The 22,335-nt window shown below is 41.6% G+C and overlaps 2 protein-coding genes across 9 annotated transcripts in view; one reads left to right on the top strand and one right to left on the bottom strand.

Moving 5' to 3' along the window:
• Positions 1–22,335, top strand: part of LOC127537596 (NACHT, LRR and PYD domains-containing protein 14-like) — a 174,209-nt gene that overhangs the window by 80,491 nt on the left and 71,383 nt on the right. The gene's annotated exons all lie outside the window — the stretch shown is intronic.
• LOC127537595 (NACHT, LRR and PYD domains-containing protein 14-like) overlaps positions 8,106–22,335 on the bottom strand; it is a 133,904-nt gene continuing 119,674 nt past the window's right edge. The window contains exons 12-16 of the mRNA XM_051960274.1: positions 21,761–21,934; positions 20,100–20,273; positions 18,441–18,614; positions 16,166–16,339; positions 8,106–9,091 (exon numbers count right to left, since the gene is read on the bottom strand). Coding sequence (XP_051816234.1) covers positions 8,875–9,091; positions 16,166–16,339; positions 18,441–18,614; positions 20,100–20,273; positions 21,761–21,934 — 913 coding nt within the window. The 3' untranslated portion in view covers positions 8,106–8,874. The remainder of the gene's footprint in view (positions 9,092–16,165; positions 16,340–18,440; positions 18,615–20,099; positions 20,274–21,760; positions 21,935–22,335) is intronic.

Raw genomic sequence — 22,335 nt, forward strand, 5'->3', positions numbered from 1 at the left:
CAACTCGCAGTATGATGCAAGTGTTAGGGCTGGCTAGAAGTATGTTCAAACTTTGAGATCAGGAATACAGTGATGTAAACCAGTGCAGTGGAATTAAAAGAAAAACGGTAACTCATTTTATCTGTTCAATTCTCTCTCTGTTATAACTGTTGTGCATTGCAGGTATGGATGCAAATATGTGGCAACAGCGACAAAACAATATGAAAGATTGATAAGTGTGGACCATGAGGGTTTCTCCTGCATGGATACTGGACTTAGGCTGAATCCAACGTGGCCATACATGGGAGCCTCACCAGATGGAGTTGTAACATGCGCATGTCATGGACCTGGGATTTGTGAGACAAAGGTATAATTTATTTCTTCAGTATGGACATGTACTACACATTTATACACTGGCATATTAGGGTCAGGCATCACGAAAAAAATTAAATCATAAAAGCTCATCATGATAAAAAAAAAAAAAGATTTTCTTCATGCCTGCCACTAATACACAATTGTAGACTGACAGTCATTAAAAACTTTGAGACCATATTTTTCAACATAATTTTTATTTTGAAGCCCCAAACTGGATTTTCTTCATATGAATCATTTGTTTAGCATATTGGCATGCAGAAACAAAAATGTAAAGTTTCAAGAATGATTTCAAAATAAAGAATTTAACAAAAGAAAACGGCACCTGCCAAACACAAAATCACAGCAGTCAATACCGAGCATGGCCTCCATGTGCTTGGATGCAGGCAGCAATCCGTCGGCGCATGCTTTGGACCAGGCTTCTGATTGTGGGTTGGGAACAGCCCATACGCCTGGATACATCACTGTAGCTCAAAGCGGCCTCCACCATACCCAGTGCCCGGAGACGTTGTTCATGTGATAGACGCGGCATGATGCTGTTCACTGGACTAACAATGGTGGCCTTTTTTGGGCCTTTATGTAGGCCTTCAAACCCATTCTCACATTGTGCAGATACTCACTGAATATTGCTTGGTGTGTATTTGGTTCACTTTTGCAAAGTGACCAACCCATGTGCAATGAATCATGACAAAATGACAACTCATCATTATCTCAACTACCAGGGCACTAGATCATCAGTAAATCCACAATGAACTAGAAAAGCACTCGGAGAGCGCATACCTTCGCCATGCCGTTTGTCTGTCTGTCTGTCTGTCCGTCTTTGTGTGTGTGTGTGTGTGTGTGTGTGTGTGTGTGTGTGTGTGTGTGTGTGTGTGTGTGTGTGTGTGTGTGTCTGTCTGTCTGTTTGTCTGTTAACAAACAGACACACAATTGAGAGATGGCCGCCAGGCCATCTCTCAATTGTCCTTCGACCTTCAAAAAAATCCTGGATCCAGACGGTGATCCGGATCACCTCCAAAATCTAATCGATTGTTACTTGTGCTCTTCCGGACATCCTGTAAAAATTTGGTGAAAATCTGTCCATGACTTTTTGAGTTATGCTGTTAACAGACAAACAGACACACACACACACACACACACACACACACACACACACAGACGGACAGACAGACAAACAAACTCCGGTGATTACATAACCTCCTAGCGGAGGTAATAATTACAACAACCCTACAAGTAGAATTCTGCCTACATTTCTACCTCAAAGTTTCTATTGACTGTCAGTATACATTTATCATTCATGCTGTGACCACTCAATAACACAGTAAAAAGCAGTTATATTTGCTTTGAGACCTATGACTAATGGAATTGGGATTTGTGAGAAAAGTGACTTTAATGCTATGCAAAGTTGAAGTTCTCATACATGTTGTAAAAACATAAAACTAACATTTTTGGTGCATGTGCATAAGAGAAACTAACATATCTTGGAACTGGAAATTTGAACAAGGAATGCTATGCAGATGACTTTTTTCTTTTGTGAATTTTTAGTGCCACACAGCGGACAGGATGAGGCCGATCTACGCCTGTGTTCTGGAGCTGAGGGTTTCTGTCTCCTCAAAAATGAGGATGATGTAATTCTGGACAAGAACCATGCATACTACTACCAAGTACAGGCTCAGCTTCACATTGTAGGTGCTGATAATTGTGACTTTGTAGTGTGGAACAAAAATGACATCTTTGTGGAGAGGATTTTGCCTGATGCTGAACTCTGGGACAGCATCATTCCCAAAGTTGAAGAGTTCTTCAGGTACTGTGTCCTTGCTGAAGTGTTGGGACAGCAATTTACAAAGAGTGAAAAATCAGGTCATTGTGTGTGTGTGTGTGTGTGTGTGTGTGTGTGTGTGTGTGTGTGTGTGTGTGTGTGTGTGTGTGTGTGTGTGTGTGTGTGTGTGTGAATTTTCTCTATTATGAGACTTATGAATTTTAAATCTTAGATTTACTACTCTATTATGTTTTTCAGTCTGGTTTAACTATATTATCTCCAGTGTTGTTAAAATGAATCAAATGTTCTTGTGTCTATACATGTATTTCCATAGGTATTCATAGTATGTAACTGTAATACACACGTGGACAAAATTGTTGGTACCCCTCAGTTAAAGAAGGAAAAACCCACAATTCTCACTGAAATCACTTGAAACTCACAAAAGTAACAATAAATAAAAATTTATTGAAAATTAAATAATCAAAATCAGCCATCACTTTTGAATTGTTGATTAACATAATTATTTAAAAAAACAAACTAATGAAATAGGGCTGGACAAAAATGATGGTACCCATAACTTAATATTTTGTTGCACAACCTTTTGAGGCAATCACTGCAATTAAACGATTTCTGTATTTGTCAATGAGCGTTCTGCAGCTGTCAACAGGTATTTTGGCCCACTCCTCATGAGCAAACAGCTCCAGTTGTCTCAGGTTTGATGGGTGTCTTCTCCAAATGGCATGTTTCAGCTCCTTCCACATATGTTCAATGGGATTCAGATCTGGGCTCATAGAAGGCCACTTTAGAATAGTCCAACGCTTTTCTCTCAGCCATTCTTGGGTGTTTTTGGCTGTGTGTTTTGGATCGTTGTCCTGTTGGAAGACCCATGACCTGCGACTGAGACCAAGCTTTCTGACACTAGGCAGCACATTTCTCTCCAGAATGCCTTGATAGTCTTCAGATTTCATCGTACCTTGCACACTTTCAAGACACCCTGTGCCAGATGCAGCAAAGCAGCCCCAAAACATTACTGAGCCTCCTCCATGTTTCACCGTAGGGACAGTGTTCTTTTCTTCGTATGCTTGGTTTTTGAGTCTATGAACATAGAGTTGATGTGCCTTACCAAAAAGCTCCAGTTTGGTCTCATCTGTCCAAAGGACATTCTCCCAGAAGCTTTGTGGCTTGTCAACATGCATTTTTGCAAATTCCAGTCTGGCTTTTTTATGAGTTTTTTTCAGCAGTGGTGTCCTCCTTGGTCGTCTCCCATGAAGTCCACTTTGGCTCAAACAACGACGAATGGTGCGATCTGACACTGATGTACCTTGGCCTTGGAGTTCACCTTTAATTTCTTTGGAGGTTGCTCTGGGCTCTTTGGATACAATTCCAACGATCCGTCTCTTCAATTTGTCATCAATTTTCCTCTTGCGGCCACGTCCAGGGAGGTTGGCTACTGTCCCGTGGGTCTTGAACTTCTGAATAATATGAGCCACTGTTGTCACAGGAACTTCAAGCTGTTTAGAGATGGTCTTATAGCCTTTACCTTTAAGATGTTTGTCTATCATTTTTTTTCGGATGTCCTGGGACAATTCTCTCCTTCGCTTTCTGTTGTCCATGTTCAGTGTGGTACACACCTTTTCACCAAACAGCAGGGTGACTACTTGTCTCCCTTTAAATAGGCAGACTGACTGATTATGAGTTTGGAAACACCTGTGATGTCAATTAAATGACACACCTGAGTTAATCATGTCACTCTGGTCAAATAGTTTTCAATCTTTTATAGAGGTACCATCATTTTTGTCCAGGCCTGTTTCATTAGTTTGTTTTTTTAAATAATTATGTTAATCAACAATTCAAAAGTAATGGCTGTTTTTGATTATTTAATTTTCAATAAATTTTTATTTATTGTTACTTTTGTGAGTTTCAAGTGATTTCAGTGAGAATTGTGGGTTTTTCCTTCTTTAACTGAGGGGTACCAACAATTTTGTCCACGTGTGTAAGTCTCAGATCCTCGCTCCACTCTTGGACACTGGACTAAAGGTCTCTCTGTTTGTTGCTCACCTGCAAATGTGGAAAGAGTACTGAAAAGTTTCACTACTTAAGTGAAAATTATTTAAAGTGCAAGTAAAATGACTACTTCAGGAAATTACTCTATATCTCCATTATCTGTAGTTTTTTTTTAAAGTAGTCAATTTAAAGTAACAATCAATCAATCTTTATTTGTATCGCGCCAAATCACAATATACATCGCCTCAACGTACTTCAGAGACATTACAGAAGGGGGAAGAAGGGGGGAGAGAGAGGGGGGAAGAGGGGGAGAGAGAGAAAGAGGAGAAGAGGGGGAGAGAGAGGGGAGAAGAGAGGGGAGAAGAGGGGGAGAGACAGAGAGGAGAAGAGGGGGAGAGGCAAAGAGGGGGAGAGCGAGCGAGCGACCAGGCATAGCTGGAAACACTGTCGTCATCAGGCGTTGTCAGGCTCGAGTACTCAATTAAAAGTGCATTTGTCCTACTTCAATAATGTTTTTATAATTATGTATCCTGATTACATTTCACACATCCAGCACACGTTAGCTAAGCTATCTCCTACCTTAACTGTCTTATCTTTCATACTGACCAGCTCATTCAGTAATCTACACCTCGGCTCACCTGTCTTCCCTGCAATGGCATCATCTAGTTCATGTTTTTTTGATTTTGCTGATGAAAAGTCTATCTTCACAACTGGAGCAGCATGAATCTAAAAGTTTGAGAGGCAAGGAGAATAGAAGCGCTCTAAATGTATCTTTGAAATCAGTTCACACTGACAAAAAAAACTACATCTTATGCATTTGATTACCTTTTTGACATTTGACGGCATTAACCACTTGCACTGTCCCATAGTACAAGATTCACTCGCTTTAATTTTAACACCTGCTTCAATGGCAAACAGAACTGCCCCGACATGTGAGCAGGATTCTGACAATCTGTTAGTAAAAAGGACAGAGAAAGGGAATTAGTATGCATTTACAGATAAGCTCTGTTCATAGTGACATGCGCAGTGATACGAATAAGTAACACAAAGAGCTAACAGGCTGCCTTGTTTATAGGGTTTACGGGGAGAACCTAATTTTACATACAAAAGCTGTGCTTCTCTGCTTTCTGAACTTTCTCTTAAACACCAGTTCTCCATGTTATGATATATAACACACATTGACTGTTTACCACTTAAAATAAAGTCACTATAAGCTAATACCTCACTGGAAACAAACTAGTGATCTTCAGCTCAGACGACTCATGATAGTTCTGTGTCACATTTTCATGTTCACTACTGAATGTTTACCTAAAGCAAGGGGGACGGTGGCCTAATTTTGAATGTTTACATGTTGATGAGATGTTCATTTATAATGACTTACCCTGCCATGCAATCACAATGTGCTGTAACAACTTCTCTGTTTTCTTTAGCCCCGACCCACATTTTCAAAGGTGTCTCATTAGACCTCTGAGAATGGTTGACCTAGAAACATTAGGTAGAAACTCGTTAGTATTTACGATTACCCAGCTAGCAGTTCTGAACTCTGCTTATCTCAAGTCACATTAGCCCTTTCTGTATTTACAGTAGTTGGACTGCTTCGGTTGAAGCTAAAAGGAGCGCTCGTTTTGTTCAGTGGGACCGCGCAGGGGGGCGGTGTGTTTTTTAGACATTCAGAGAAACAGTCCTGGTTTGGTCAGTAGAAACGGTGAAAAAAAACGAGTGCTCCTTTTAGCTTCATGCTAGCGTGCAAACCGAAGCAGTACAACTGCTATAAATACAGAAAGGGCTAATGTGACTTGAGATAAGCAGAGCTCAGAACAATAGACGAAGCACTGCGGTATTCATTAACTTCATTAAAATAATTATTTACTGTTTGGCGTATAATGATCCAGGGTGATGATCAGCCGGTCTGCCAAGTAAGACTGCTGTACTCGGGCCAAAGACGAAGTCCGTCTTTAAACTCGAAGTCCGTGTTTGAAAAATAAACGCGGAGGGAAAAAACACACACGTGAAGGAGAGAAAATACAAGGCGGAGGAGAGAAAATAAAAGGCGGAGGAAAAAAGCACACAGGCGGAGGAAAAAACACACACGTGAAGGATGTCCCCTAGGGGGCTCCGTATCTCTGAGCTGCATCGGGCCACATCACCTCATCCACATCACAGGCTATATTCTCCCTATATGTGGCGTGGCGAGGGGGAGCTCTAAGGGAAGGGGAATGGAGAATGGGGAGAAATGGCTAGGATTCACATAAATATTGCGACAACGCCACCCAGGGGAATTTCACCCCCGGGACATTCAATTCAACATGATCAACCAAGGACCATTTAAACACTGAAGGCACACAGGTTCATAATCACTTGGGCTGAGACGTGTTTCCAAAAATACAACAATTTCTTTATTAATTATGGCATTAAATATAAAAAGCAAGCCACCAGTTTAAAAGAGAGAATCAGGAGTACTAAACTTAAACAATAAAGGGAGCAGGCTGGCTTACCATGGCGGCAGGCAAACAAATAACCAAAAGGAAGAAAAAGGGGGTCCAAATAATCACACGTCTAGCTGCAACCCGGTTAGCTGTGGCGCAGCGTAGAAGCAATGCAGGAGGAGGAGATCCAATGACAACAGCAAATAAACCTGTCGTCACAGAAGCACCCACGGCACGCTGAACGGAGCGACCCGTCTCCCAGCGTCACTGTACCGATGATATGATGTGCGTCCCGATTGATCACGCCAGATCCAGCCCGCTTGGCTGCAGTTACCACCACGGGGAGAGCTCAAGAGAAAGCATGAGACTGAGGTGAAACCACCCACCTGTGTATATATATGCAGCGGCGCCGGATACCACCCCGCTGTCACAGCGATGATTGAAATAGCACAGTGCCACACAGTGGCTAGGAGGGAGAAACCATCCGGCCACATATAGACCCTATAGACCTGTTTCACCCGCATCTTTTGGTGCCGGAGAACTTGGTCTATTGTGGCCAAGCTGACGTCAATGTTCTCAAAGTTGACATTATCTGCAATGACTTTGTCTCTGATCTCCCGGAGTGTGATGAGGTTGTTCTCACGAACCATATCCACAATGAGGGTTTCTTGTGAGCTGTAAATATGGCAACCCTCCCGCCTCTATGTGGCATTCTGTCAACTCTAAAGAAAGAAGTAACGTGTTGTCAATTGACATGTTTTGCAATAGCAACTGAGATGAAACCAACTGACTACTTTGACAGGCTTGGAAAACTGTATTGTGACAAAGAAAGCAACAGAGTACAATACATGTTGTGTTGTCTGAATGCCCAGAGAATGGTGGCCACTGTGAAGCTACTCAGGTTTGGACGGACTCTTAGTCCTGCTTCAGCCATTGTCATGCCATGGACAATGACATGGCCAATGACTGTTGCTCACATCTCGTCCGTAATGATGGTGCGAGGTTGTCTTACTCTTCCTCCTGGACCTTCTCCTCTTCCTCGTTGGCCTGCTCCTCTTCCTCCTCTGATTCGAACTCCTCTTCCTCCATGGCCAGGTCCTCTCCCTCCTCTGACTCAAATTCCTCTTACCCTGACTCTGCCTTCATCCATTGTGTTTGTTTGAATCTTCAGCAAACTGTGCACTCTGAACTTGTTTTTATACGTGTGGTCACATCATTAGCAACAAGTGTCTTCAATTTCGAGTTGTTGTGTGTAATGAATGACGCCAGGTGTGTTCATTGTGCTCAAATATTGCTGACTGTGCAAAGCATTTTGGATCACATGAGCTTTCATTTGAGAATATGAGCAGAGTTCTTTTGCAACTTGTGTTTTAACAAGGTAAAATGTGTTTAGATTTATGAGAACGGAGGATTGTGTTTTGTGAATTGTGTCTTCATGTGAAATGTATTTATGATATTGGCAAATGAGGGCTAGATTTACTAAATGTGTTTAGACAATTGGTCATGTCGTTTAGAGGATTGGCTTTTGTGTTTTAGCATTTGAGAAAAACTGTAAACTGTTGAAACACATTTTACACCAAATTTATTCATATTTCACAAACATCTCCTTTTATTTAATAGAGACGATAAAATTTAGCTTTGATATATTTCTCACATTACATACAATTAGTGACAGTTAACAAATAAAAGTGAGATTTTAAGGATTTTTCATGAAATGACAGATTTCTCATCTTATTCCAGAAGTCACATTAGAAAAATAAACATGATCTGATGTGAAATTAATGACAGAAAATGAAGTGAGGAGCTCAGAAAGGTCAAAGGATGTTCAGATTAAATGTGAACTCTGAGCTTAACAAGCTGCTGCTGGACCTTTGAGGACTAAACTGGATTTATCTTCAGTTTGTGGCCTCAACATGATGTGATCTAAACCCAGTAAAATGTGCTTCATTAAACTCTGTCTGGGCTCCAAGGCTTCAGCTGACATGTTTCCAGGACACTTTGTTCTCATCAGCTCAATGTGCTGCAGGTAGAGAAGCTCAACAACTTTGACTGCAGCTGGAAATAGAAAGTCAACTGAAATAGAATCCTGCACCGACACAAACATCCTGAAACTTCCTGCACACTCTGCAACCTGACATCAACCTCCAACAGATCATGTCAACATTAACTGCACTTCTCCATCATTCAGTGTGGAGCTGCAACACTAAACTACACAGTGAGAACAACACACTTTACACTGGTTCCCAGTCCACCTCCCAGTAACATGGTCCATCAGAGTCTCTGCACACCAGCTGCTGCTTCAACATCTGGATCATCAGGACACACTTCATCCTCTCACCACCAATCTGGTTCTGGACTCCAATCTGGTTCTGGACTCCAATCTGGTTCTGGACCCCAATCTGGTTCTGGACTCCAATCTGGTTCTGGACCCCAATCTGGTTCTGGACTCCAATCTGGTTCTTGCTGCCAATCTGGTTCTGGACTCCAATCTGGTTCTGCACTCCAATCTGGTTCTGCACTCCAAACTGGTTCTGAACGTGGTGACTCCCATCTGTAGAGAAAAGAATAAAGATGAGAGGAGATGAATGAGTTTGATCAGCAGCTCATCAGGACTTCAGACGTGTTCAGAGCAGCAGCTTCATGTTAACGTGTTGGAGTGAACACACTGAGCTCCAAGCTCACACACCTGCACACACTGTCAGCATCAGGTGTGTTTCTCTGCACATTTCACTGCAGTCCACAGTGGAAACAAACTGCTGACAGTCATCAAGCTTCATTACTGCACAAACTCTTCACTCATGGATTTACTGCTGCTCCATTTAAACCATCAGTCTCTGAGTGTCCATCAACATCTCATCTGCTCTGGAAAAACTACCTCACAGTCTGAGTCCAGTCTAATTACAAACCATTTTTTGGATATTTTTGAAAACTGAGACAGCAAAGACAGAGGTCTGTAATTTGATCCAATGTGTTTGTCACCATTTCTATAGATTGGGACCACCTTAGCCTTTTTCATCCTATTAGGAAAAATAGCTGTTTGGAAGGATTTATTCCATCTATAAGTAAATGGTTTGAGGACACAGTCCATGACTTCCTATATAAGTGCCATATCAATAATATTATCATCTGTAGATTTTTATCTCTCAAACTTCCAGACCACTTCTAATACATCACTCTCACAAACTCCACCAAGGAACATTGAATTGTTGCTGTTTAATGTAAACTCATAATAATAATCTACATGGATAATTTCACTGCTAAATTTGGGGCGACATAAAGAAATCATTAACCTCATTAGCAATTTTCTCATTATTTTCAATCAATAAATTGTCATTATTTATAAAAAAAAATGTTGGAGAATGATTTTTTTTATGGTTCTATTGAGCTCCAGGTACCTTCATGTTATTTTGGTGTCTTAGCAGCAGTTGATCATAATAGATGTCAGTTTGTTTTCATATTTATTGTTCTTGTCCTTCTTATCCTTTGTTCTGTGTGATTAATTCCCTATAGAGACCATTTTTCTTTTTACAAGCGTTTTCCAACCCTTCAACCATGGGTTTTCCTTCTTCCTAGGATTCTATCTATGTTCTTTTAATAGGAAAATATACCTAAAAATGCATCATGATTGATTGGTATCGTCTCCATAAACTTCCAGCCAGTCATGAGGTCTGCCTTCGGTGCCATGATTGCCTCTGGTGATTTTATTCTAACTAAACTACTAGTCTGTGTATTTGTTCCTATTTTTAACTTTTTCTAATTAATGATGTGTTAAGAGACATGATTAATCATTGAGTTTTTGTGTATCTCGACAATATTCTGATTTATTCACAGACCCTGGAGGAGCATGTTGGTCATGTGCGCTGTGTCCTGGAGAGGCTCCTGAAGAATCACCTTTTCGTTAAGGCTGAGAAATGTGAGTTTCACGCAACCACTATTTCTTTCTTGGGTTACGTTATCTCTCCCGGACAGATCCAGATGGAACCTGGGAAGCTGACCGCAGTACAGCAGTGGCCGGTCCCATCAACTCGGAAGCAGCTCCAGCGTTTCCTGGGTTTTGCAAACTTCTATCGACGGTTCATCAGGAATTACAGCAAGGTAGCAACACCACTCACAGCACTAACATCCACTCTCAGACCGTTTCAGTGGACCCCGGAGACTGAGCGAGCTTTCCTGGAGTTAAAGCACCGGTTCACCACCGCACCAATACTCACGCAGCCAGACCCCGCTCTCCAGTTCATCGTGGAAGTGGATGCCTCCGACACTGGAGTGGGGGCAGTCCTTTCACAACGTCCTCCAGAGGACCAAAAACTTCACCCCTTTGCCTTCTTCTCACAGCGACTCTCAGCAGCAGAACGAAACTGCGATGTGGGTAATCGCGAGCTATTAGCTGTCAAGTTAGCCTTGGAGGAATGGCGACACTGGTTGGAGGGGGCAGAGCAGCCATTCATAGTATGGACAGATCATAAAAATCTGGAATATGTTAAGTCAGCCAAGAGACTGAACCTCCGTTAGGCTCGATGGGCGTTGTTTTTTGATCGTTTTAACTTTTCCCTTTCCTGTCGCCCTGGTTCGAGGATTGTCAAGCCTGACGCCCTCTCCCGGCAGTTCACAGTGGAGGAGGACACTGGGGTCCCGCACTCTATTTTACCGAAGTCCTGCCTCGTCTCCTCCCTTACCTGGCAGATTGAGGATGACGTACGTAGAGCCCAGAGACTGAACCCGGTCCCATGTAACTGTCCCAAGGGGAGAATGTTTGTGCCTGAGTCTGTTCGCCCCCAGGTTCTCTAATGGGGACATGCCTCTCGGATCTCCTGCCATCCTGGGGCAGCCCGTACCCTAGAGGTGCTCTGCCGGAAGTTCTGGTGGCCAGCCATGACCGCGGACACCAAGGAGTTTGTTGCCGCATGCTCCACCTGTGTGCGGAGTGAGACCCCGAATCAACCCAGCCCTGGCCTCCTTCAACCGCTCCCGGTTCCTCGTCGTCCCTGGTCACACATCGCTATGGATTTTGTCACCCGTCTCCCTGTCTCCTGAGGTAACACAGTTATACTCACCATTGTTGACCAGTTTTCTAAAGCGGCTCACTTTGTCCCCTTGCCCAAGCTCCCCACAGCTAAGGAGACCGCCGAGGCGCTGGTCCAGTATGTGTTCCGCCTCCATGGGATCCCCCAAGGACATTGTGTCGGACCGCGGACCTCAGATTACCTCGGAGGTTTGGAGAACTTTCTGTGACTCCCTGGGAGCTAAGGTTAGTCTCACTTCAGGGTTCCATCCCCAGTCCAATGGCCAGACCAAGCAGACCAATCAGTCGTTAGAGGTTTTTCTTAGTTGTATGGTGTCTGAGAACCCGTCCTCATGGAGTCAATAATCAGTCAATAATAATCCACTAACTATTGTAAAAATATCATCAGTGTTGCAGCATCTTTGGCTATCCTGCTCGGTTTTACAATTAACGGATGGAAACTCAGACTAAACAGAATATTAACAAACTCTGTGGTTTTCACATGATCATTAGATTTTAATAAATCAGTGTTAAAGTCACCACAAACCAAAACAGTCTTAACATTATGATTTCCATATATAGTTTTTCACAATTGCTAAAACACTAAATCCCATTCTCTGAACCAAATTCTCAGTGGCCTAAACTTATTCATCGAATCAAACACTCTTTTGGCGAAAACTTAAACACTGTTCAGGTCCTATGCTGAATTTGCAAAACTCATCTGCTCTTTTTTGCAAAACCTGAGACACATTCTCAGTCACTAAATACATTTCACCACATTTTTGCATTTTTGCACTGGCAGCAAAATGTGAACACAACTCCAACACAGCTGTCATCTTTTACACACAACTCAAAATTGAACACGCATGTCTCTAATGATGTGATCAGACCAAGTGGGAAGGATAAAAGCCAGTTCAGAGTGCACAGGTGGCACATGTGCTTCCATGGACAATGGATGGAAAAATACAGAGAGGCAGAGGAGTTCGCGTGAGAGGTGGTGGACAAGGAGGAAGAGGCAGAGGATGAGGAAGGGGAAGACCTAGAACAGTCATCACGGATGCAATTCAGGCAACTATTGTCCACCATGTCCTGGTTCATGGGATGACAATGAGAGAGGCAGGACAAAGAGTCCAACCCAATTTGAGCAGGTTCTCTGTCTCCTGCATCATCAGGACATTCAGAGAAGACAACAAGTAATTGTGTCTTCGACATACATGTATTTACTGTATATGTTTTTGACATCAAGAATACTACTGTACTTTACTGTAAGTACTGTAATGCATATTACAATACTGTTTTTACTGGCTGGATATGTTTGTAAGTGCATTTTCCTCTTTGTAGATTTGAAAGACGACCACATGAGGGAGGAAGGCCTTCTATGTTCTCCCAACAGCAAGAAAGACTCATTGTTGACATGGTCCTTCAACATAATGCCATCCGACTCCGGGATATCCAGCAGAGAGTGATTGAAGACCATGTCAGCTTTGATGGAATCAATAGTGTGTGTCTGTCAACTACTGATCGTGTCCTCCAACGAAACAGACTCAGCATGAAAGAAGTGTACAGGGTACCCTTTGAGCGAAACTCTGCAAGAGTCAAAGATCTAAGATATCAGTATGTGCAGGTAAGCGTAACCTACACACGCTTTCCGCACTGATGCTTTCAGTACAACTGTCTGCTCAGAGGCCGACTGTTACTGTAGGCTAGTAGTTGCAGTTGCTCCTTTTGCAGTACTGTAAACTATGTTGTATGTAAATCTGGACTGTATACTGTAAATACACTATTGAAGTAGTCTGTCTTTCTGTATTACTTACTGTACTAAACTACTTTTTATCTATTTTTATAGAGAGTGTTTGAACTGGATTCCATGGAAAGGCCCCATGAATACATTTTCATAGATGAAGCAGGGTTCAATCTGGCAAAAAGAAGGCAGAGAGGCAGGAACATAATTGGTCAACGTGCCATTGCGGAAGTCCCTGGCCAGCGTGGTGGCAATGTCACCCTTTGTGCAGCCATAAGTAACTGGGGGGTTCTCCACCGTCATGCAAACCTGGGGCCATACAACACTGAACATCTCCTGGCATTTCTAGGTGGTCTACAGAATGTTATGATGGAACGTGAGCAGCAGAATCAGCAAGAAGTGCATCCTATATATGTCATAGTTTGGGACAATGTGAGGTTTCACCATGCTGTCCTGATTTGTGAGTGGTTCACTCACAACCAGCGCTTCATCAAGGTTTTCCTTCCACCCAACAGCCCCTTCCTGAATCCAATAGAGGAGTTTTTCTCTGCATGGTGGTGGAAGGTCTATGACCAACAGCCCTACACCAGGGAACATTTATTGGAGGCAATGGAACAGGGCTGTGATGAGATAACTGCAGAGTCTTGTCAGGGCTGGGTTCGGCACACCAGAGGGTTCTTCCCCCGTTGTCTGGCAAGGGAAAAAATTGCCTGCGATGTAGATGAAGTCCTCTGGCCAGACCCCGCACAAAGACAAGTTGTTGGAGACTGAATCTCCATGACTGTGACTATGCACTAGTGTGCTTTTGTTTAGTTTGTTTTGTATTTATTTTTTGTTATGAAAGTGAATTTAGATATCACTTTGACTTCAATGATTTATTTTTGCTGAATACATTTACAGTAAAATAAACATTTTCTGTTCACTACATGGACTGCGTGCTGTGTCCTAAGTTATTTCATGTAGTGTTGATCTGAGGTGAACATGTTTTTACTTGCTGTGTGTAAGATCTGAACGCATAGTTTGGTTTTGAACACAGGAGAACTGGTTTTGAGGTGATAGTTTGATTTTGACAGAAAAGTCTTGAGGTTTTGTGAATGTAGTTTGAAATTTTGGATTTGTGTTTAAGGTTTTGAGAAAATGGGTGGAGGTTTCAAGAAATGTGTTGTAGCAATTGTGAGAAACTGTAAATCATAAATCTTTTTGAATTACACACACACACGCACACACACACGCGTGCGCGCGCGCACACACACACACACACACACACACACACACACACACACACACACACACATATATATATATATCTGCTGTATATAAGCAGCATAATGAGTGAAGTTACTGTAAAACATTATTTCTGCAGCCCTTTGATGTCCTTTAACGTTAAATCACATTTTCTCTGCTACATTATTTTCTTTGCCATGAAATCAGGACTCATGAACCAAAATAAAAACCAGAGATCCTTTCTCAGATGGAAAACATGTCATCTCTGACAGCATTTAAATCTATAATGGTCACAAATAGTCCCACACTAATGTTCCTCCATAGCAACACAGTGAGTTGCTGTTCCAGTCTGGGTCACATTCTAGGATTTTCTGACAGTAAAACTAAGAGTGACATCATGACGGTAGCTGAAGACAGACAGTAATGTTCATCATTTGAACTTTTTCTCTGAACTTAAATGGGACACGTGTTGAGTCATTGTTAATTTAACAACGTGGTTCTGAATTTACCTGTTGGCTCCGCCCACTCCTGTAATGTCACCTGGCTGTAGTTTACTCCTGTACGTTACTGAGAAGACAGCGGTGAGGACTGAGGACTGGATGGAGTCAGAGCTCCATGGATCGAACAAACGGCTCAAGAACATCATTCAATCATTTACGGTTTTATGAGGAATTAAGAACATATCGGCGTTTAATTGGCAAACTCCGGCCGAGGATGATTTTTTTGAAAAGAGCTATAATCAACAGATTTATCAGCCAGCCAATAAATCAGTCAGGTCCGACTGTTTACCGTCTTCCATGTGGAATTGTTTGGTTCTGTCACTACTGGATTAACTGTCCATTTACACAACAGTAAGTCTACTGGGACAAACTGCCTGAAATGTGCTGCCAGAGACATTTCAGGGATTTAGAGTCATTCTGAGGTGCAGATGTGTTAAAATTTGAAATAAGATTAATCATGATAATGATTAATCAACATTAATGTTGACAGCTTTAATTTTTACTGATTTAAACAGAGAAAATGTGTCATTTTAGAGGAAAACACCGGAAAACATTGATATTTGTAAAAGTACATTGATATTGAGCTTCTTTTTATGGTTTGTGTGTAAATTGACATTTTTTCTCATGATTTGATTCCAAATTCTGTAGAATTGAACAAAAGGATCCAACATGTGTAAAATGAGAGTAAATGTTGAGAGAATGACTGAATGTAAAGATGCTGCTGTGAAATAAGAGGCGCTGGTTTGCAGGCTTCAGTCTCACTGATCTCAGAGCTGTGACAAACATCACACTGATCAGCTGATCACTGTTGGAATGAGAAAACAAACGGTGAGATCAGATCTGATGGACACTTTGATGAAGGAGGACCACTGTCTCTGCACATCTGGAAGGCTGTCAGCTGGAATCAGCTTTATTTCCTCAACACATCAACACAACAACAACAGTCGGCTTCACATCCATCAAACACACCATGACAACAAGCTTGTGGCTCCTCTGATTGGCTGACTGCTGTCTCTGTGTTTCTGTCTCCATTCTGCTCTCACAGCTTCACTGAGAAGCTGCAGGTTTACAGGAGACACTGGATCTTTGCTTTGATACTGACTGTGTTTAGTGGAAAACTGCTGGAAGCAGCAGAGACTGATGGAACCTTCTACTTACTCCAGAGTCTTCAGGATGCAGTCTGGACTCGCCACAAGATCTAACAGATGTTTCACTGATGAATCCTGCAGGTTGTTTCTTCTCAGGTCCAGATGTTCCAGATGTGAGGGGTTGGACTTCAGAGCTGAGACCAAATAATCACAGCTGATCTCTGACAAACTGCAGCCCTCCAACCTGAATAAAGAATCAAAGATGTGCATAAAATCATTGATGATCCATCAGATGTGTTCAGGTTCTGAATGTGCAGATCAACATTACTTTGTCCTCATCAATCAGCTTTTCTCTAAAAGCAGCACAGTGACTTTGTCCTTCTCTTATTGTGGATCATCATCATGTCAGCCTTCTACACACATCATCCACATGTCAGCACAACATTCATCCACCTATTCATGTCCACACATCAGTAACATGCTGCATCATCAACAGGATCAGGATCAGTCAAATAAAACTCAACACAAACCAAAGAAATATTTAGACTTCACTCACTAAACTTTGTCTCTTCAGACTGATCTGAGTTCAGAGGATCTTCTGGATCCAGATGTGACTCTTCAGCTCAAATTACAAACATTCATTTACTTTAACAACTAATACTCAACATTTTATACACTTTCTGATACAAACACTCCACTTTCGTCACAACAAACTCAATTTAGGACAAAAACAGAAAATGTGAACCAGAGCAGATTTACAGCTTCATGGATGGAAGTTCTGTTGAACAGAAATGAGCTTCAGCTGTCATTAAACACATCAGATCTCAGGGTTGGGCAGTAACGTCACTACAAATAGCGTCGTTAGTAGTTTAACTACATTTTTCTGTAACGACGTGGTAACGTCGTTGTTTACAAAATCAAAAAACGTTTCAACAGCTTAGCTAATCTTTTGGTCATGTAGCGCGGCAGCGAATGCAAAAAGCTACATTAAAAATGATGAATGTTGAACTGCTTGAAGCGGAGCTTTCTGCTCTGCTGCAGTCTCATCTCACACTTTTAAGGATCAGACAGTGACATCCTCTCCAAACGCCGACATGTCTGTGTCGACCAATAGAAGCAGAGGAACTGTTGATGTCATTCAACAATCCCTTCCACTGGATCCACACACACAGACGCTCGCTTCAGTTCGCTGAAGCAACCGAAGGAGTCAGAGTCACCGTGGCCCTACCTAAATAGTTATATGAGTTTTTGTGAAAAAACAGAGAAAAGTTGTTTTCAGATACCTACTCAACTTCAAAGACGTCAAATACAAATCAGAGAACCCATATACAGGTGACTACCGAATATGCTCAACCAGCAGCAGTTAGCTAACCACCACATGTCAACCGCAGTATAAGATGCACACACAAACGAGCTAGTTTTCAACATCTAAAATTCACGTGGCAGTAAATTAATTAAATTCAGCGTAAGGTTGTGGTGGCAGTGTGTGAATATGTATAAATTGGGGGATTAAACAATTAAACTGATACATATAGGAGGGAAGAGGTATGGGAGAAAACGAGGTAACAGTAAAACCAAAATCTGTCTTCTTCAGTATTACTGTTAACACTAATGAGCAAACGGCTGAAAAAATAACAGAAAGGGAAACAAAAGTGATGGCATAAATGATTAAATATCTTAATATTACACTCAAGACCAAAATTGAGTTAAGTAGCAGTGGATATAGCACTTTGGGAAAGCATTGAATGATTTTACATAGATATTAGACTTAAGAAACAAAACTTGATTTAATACCCAAATTATGTATAAAATTGTCTTACTATAATATTGCTTACTTTATATGGAAATGATATCAAATGTAACCATTTATACCCTCCAATGTAAGTGGTGTGTTAATATAAGCTACTGCAACTTAATTATCAGATACATTATGTCTGCAATACAAACTAAAAAGAAAATCAAAACAATGATTTCTAATGTAAAAAGGTTGATTCATTTTAAATATAGCTCCACATATTCCTCAGTGTATCAATTTACTAAGTTTGGAGCACTGAGAACAAAAATGATTGTTTAATAATAAATAAGTCAGCATTTTCTTGTCTCCGTTTGACTGACTTCATTAGTCCCTGAAATTTTTTGGTAAGAAAAAAAAGTAACTTGAATGTATTAAGCTACTTTGGCCATATTGCTGTAGCTTAGCTTGCTACATTTCTGTGGGTCATAGCTTCAGTGTAGTGAAGTTTGATTTAACACGCAGTAGCTGCTAGCTTAGCTCATTATAGTTTTCAAGTAGCTTGCCCAACACTGTCAGATCTACAACAGTAACAGACAGTCAGTGAACTGACCTCAGAGTCTTCAGGATGCAGTCTGGACTCTCCACAAAAACACTCAGATGTTTCACTCCTGAATCCTGCAGGTTGTTCCCACCCAGGTCCAGATGTTCCAGATGTGAGGGGTTGGACTTCAGAGCTGAGACCAGAGAATCACAGCTGATCTCTGACAAACTGCAGCTCTCCAATCTGAATAATGAATCAAAGATGTGAGTTGAGGAGACAAAGTTCCTGCATGAAATCATTCAGAGTTTCATCATGAGTTCAGAGCTGAAGAAGCTTCAGAAGGTCCAAGTTCAGAAAATGGAAACTCCAACAGCTGAAGCCAACAGGATGCAGCTTCAAACAGTCCAACAGAAGCAGTGAAGAAGAGCTCTGATTAATATTAATGACAACATGCTGCTGCTTCAATAAAGACGGAGTGACTTCAGCTCTGAAACTCTGCAGCTCCACCAGTGGCTCCATCCACACAAACTCATGCTGAGCAACAAACACAAGGAAAAACACTCACACATTTATTTCACTTTCTGCTCACAGTCACACAAACACACAAGAAGGAAACGTGGACAAAATGAGGCTCCAGACTCTAAAAGATCTTCATGTTCTGGAACCATGGAGACCTTTCTATCAGGACTCTACATTCACATCATTTCATTCTTCATCCATCTGTCATTGATGGTGGAAAATGTCCATCACAGTTTTCAGAGGACCAGGTGACGTCTTCAAACTCTTTTCTCAAACACAAACATCTTCACTTTCAAATGACTCAAAGCAGAGAAAAGAAGAAAATCAGCAGAAACTCCAGCAGAAAATCTTCCCGTTGCTCCTGATAAATGACTTCAACTCTTCATCAACTCTCACAACTTCTGCTGCTGGATTTTCTGCTCATTCAACAACTGATGGATCAGCTTCACCTTTCATCAGCAGATAAATCAAACGGCTGCATCTTGGATTTCAACATTTCACTTTCTGAACATCACATGGCTTCATCCAAGAGTTGAACCAGCAGATGATGAATATTAGTTTCTGTCTCTCAGGATGAAAAACTGCTTCAATTACAGCTCAGACAATCAGTCCACTATTTGATGAGTCCATGGACAAAACATCAGAAACATTTCCATCATGGTTGGAGTCATTGATCCAGTAAAACACCAAACTGGTTCCAGTCTGTCCACTGTCAACACTTTATGCTTTCTGTCACATTAAACTCAATATTTGTGCTTTGGACTGTTGCTGGAACAAAACCAGACATTTGAAGACGTCACCTTCAACTCTGACAAAGTGGATCAACAGTTTTCACTCTTTTCACCTTTCAGACTTTATTTACATCACTGACAGGAAAATAAAACAAAAAATAATCCTGAGTTGCTGCCTGGTTTCAGTCTGAAGTGTAGAAAAACATGAGGTCAGATCTGAGCTGAAGATCACGTGTGTCAGAGTTCCACAGTCAATTATTCACTGGAGGATTTTTCTGCTTCTATTGAGCTTTGAAATGTGCAGTTCAACATTTCTCTGCCACAGTCAAAGGACTAAAGCAGAGAAGAAGAAAACAGACGTTCCCATGAAGATCCTCAGTGTGGATCAGTAGAAGATCAGCCTGATGGCTGCAGTTTAGAGTCACCACAACTTTACATCACATTCATCTCAGAGCACAAAGAAAACATGATGTCTGACCTCAGAGTCTTCAGGATGCAGTCTGGACTCTCCACAAAACCACTCAGATGTTTCACTCCTGAATCGTGCAGGTAGTTCTTACTCAGATCCACATGTTCCAGATGGGAGGGGTTGGACTTCAGAGCTGAGACCAGAGAATCACAGCTGATCTCTGACAAACTGCAGCTGAACAATCTGAATGAAGAATAAAAGATGTAAGCTGAGGAGACAACGTTAATTCTTGAAATCACTCAGAGTTTCATCATGAGTTCAGAGCTGAAGAAGCTTCAGAAGGTCCAAGTTTAGAAAATGGAAACTCCAAGCAGCTGAAGCCAACAGGATGCAGCTTCAAACAGTCCAGCAGAAGCAGTGAAGAAGAGCTCTCATTAATATTAATGACAACATGCTGCTGCTTCAATAAAGACTGCGTGACTTCAGCTCTGAAACTCTGCAGCTCCACCAGTGGCTCCATCCACGCAAACTCATGCTGAGCAACAAACACAAGGAAAAACACTCTGACATTTATTTCACTTTCTGCTCAGAGTCACAAAAACACACAAGAAGGAAACGTGGACAAAATGAGGCTCCAGACTCTAAAATATCTTCATGTTCTGGAACCATGGAGACCTTTCAGTCAGGACTCTACATTCACATCATTTCATTCTTCATCCATCTGTCATTGATGGTGGAAAATGTCCATCACAGTTTTCAGAGGACCAGTTGATGTCTTCAAACTCTTTTCTCAAACACAAACATCTTCACTTTCCAATGACTCCAACCAGAGAAAAGAAGAAAATCAGCAGAAACTCCAGCAGAAAATCTTCCCGTTGCTCCTGATAAATGACTTCAACTCTTCATCAACTCTCACAACTTCTGCTGCTGGATTTTCTGCTCATTCAACAACTGATGGATCAGCTTCACCTTTCATCAGCAGCTAAATCAAACGGCTGCATCTTGGATTTCAACATTTCACTTTCTGAACATCACATGGCTTCATCCAAGTGTTCAACCAGCAGATGCTGAATATTAGTTTCTGTCTCTCAGGATGAAAAACTGCTTCAATTACAGCTCAAACAATCAGTCCACTATTTGATGAGTCCATGGACAAAACATCAGAAACATTTCCATCATGGTTGGAGTCATTGATCCAGTAAAACACCAAACTGGTTCCAGTCTGTCCACTGTCAACACTTTCTGCTTTCTGTCACATTAAACTCAATATTTGTGCTTTTGGACTGTTGCTGGAACAAAACCAGACATTTGAAGACGTCACCTTCAACTCTGACAAAGTGGATCAACAGTTTTCACTCTTTTCACCTTTCAGACTTTATTTACATCACTGACAGGAAAATAAAGCAGAAAATAATCCTGAGTTGCTGCCTGGTTTCAGTCTGAAGTGTAGAAAAACATGAGGTCAGATCTGAGCTGAAGATCACGTGTGTCAGAGTTCCACAGTCAATTATTCACTGGAGGATTTTTCTGCTTCTATTGAGCTTTGAAATGTGCAGTTCAACATTTCTCTGCCACAGTCAAAGGACTAAAGCAGAGAAGAAGAAAACAGATGTTCCCATGAAGATCCTCAGTGTGGATCAGTAGAACATCAGCCTGATGGCTGCAGTTTAGAGTCACCACAACTTTACATCACATTCATCTCAGCACACAAAGAAAACATGATGTCTGACCTCAGAGTCTTCAGGATGCAGTCTGGACTCTCCACAAAACCAATCAGATGTTTCACTCCTGAATCCTTCAGGATGTTGTTACTCAGGTCCAGATGTTCCAGATGGGAGGGGTTGGACTTCAGAGCTGAGACCAGAGAATCACAGCTGATCTCTGACAAACTGCAGCCCAACAATCTGAATAAAGAATCAAAGATGTGTATAAAATCATTGATGATCCATCAGATGTGTTCAGGTTCTGAATGTGCAGATCAACATTACTTTGTCCTCATCAATCAGCTTTTCTCTAAAAGCAGCACAGTGACTTTGTCCTTCTCTTATTGTGGATCATCATCATGTCAGCCTTCTACACACATCATCCACATGTCGGCACAACATTCATCCATCTATTCATGTCCACACATCAGTAACATCTGCTGACCTCAGTCCACTCTCTCATCAAAGGATCAACATCAAATCTCTTCATTCTTTCATTTATTCCATCACCTTCTTCTTCTGTGGAAATCAGCTTGCTAGCTTTGTCTCCTTCACATCTTCCAGTGTGTCTTCAACAACAGTCACATGTCATCTGTACATTA

The sequence above is a fragment of the Acanthochromis polyacanthus genome, chromosome 15 (assembly GCF_021347895.1).
Source record: "Acanthochromis polyacanthus isolate Apoly-LR-REF ecotype Palm Island chromosome 15, KAUST_Apoly_ChrSc, whole genome shotgun sequence".
Classification (NCBI taxonomy): Eukaryota; Metazoa; Chordata; class Actinopteri; family Pomacentridae; genus Acanthochromis; species Acanthochromis polyacanthus.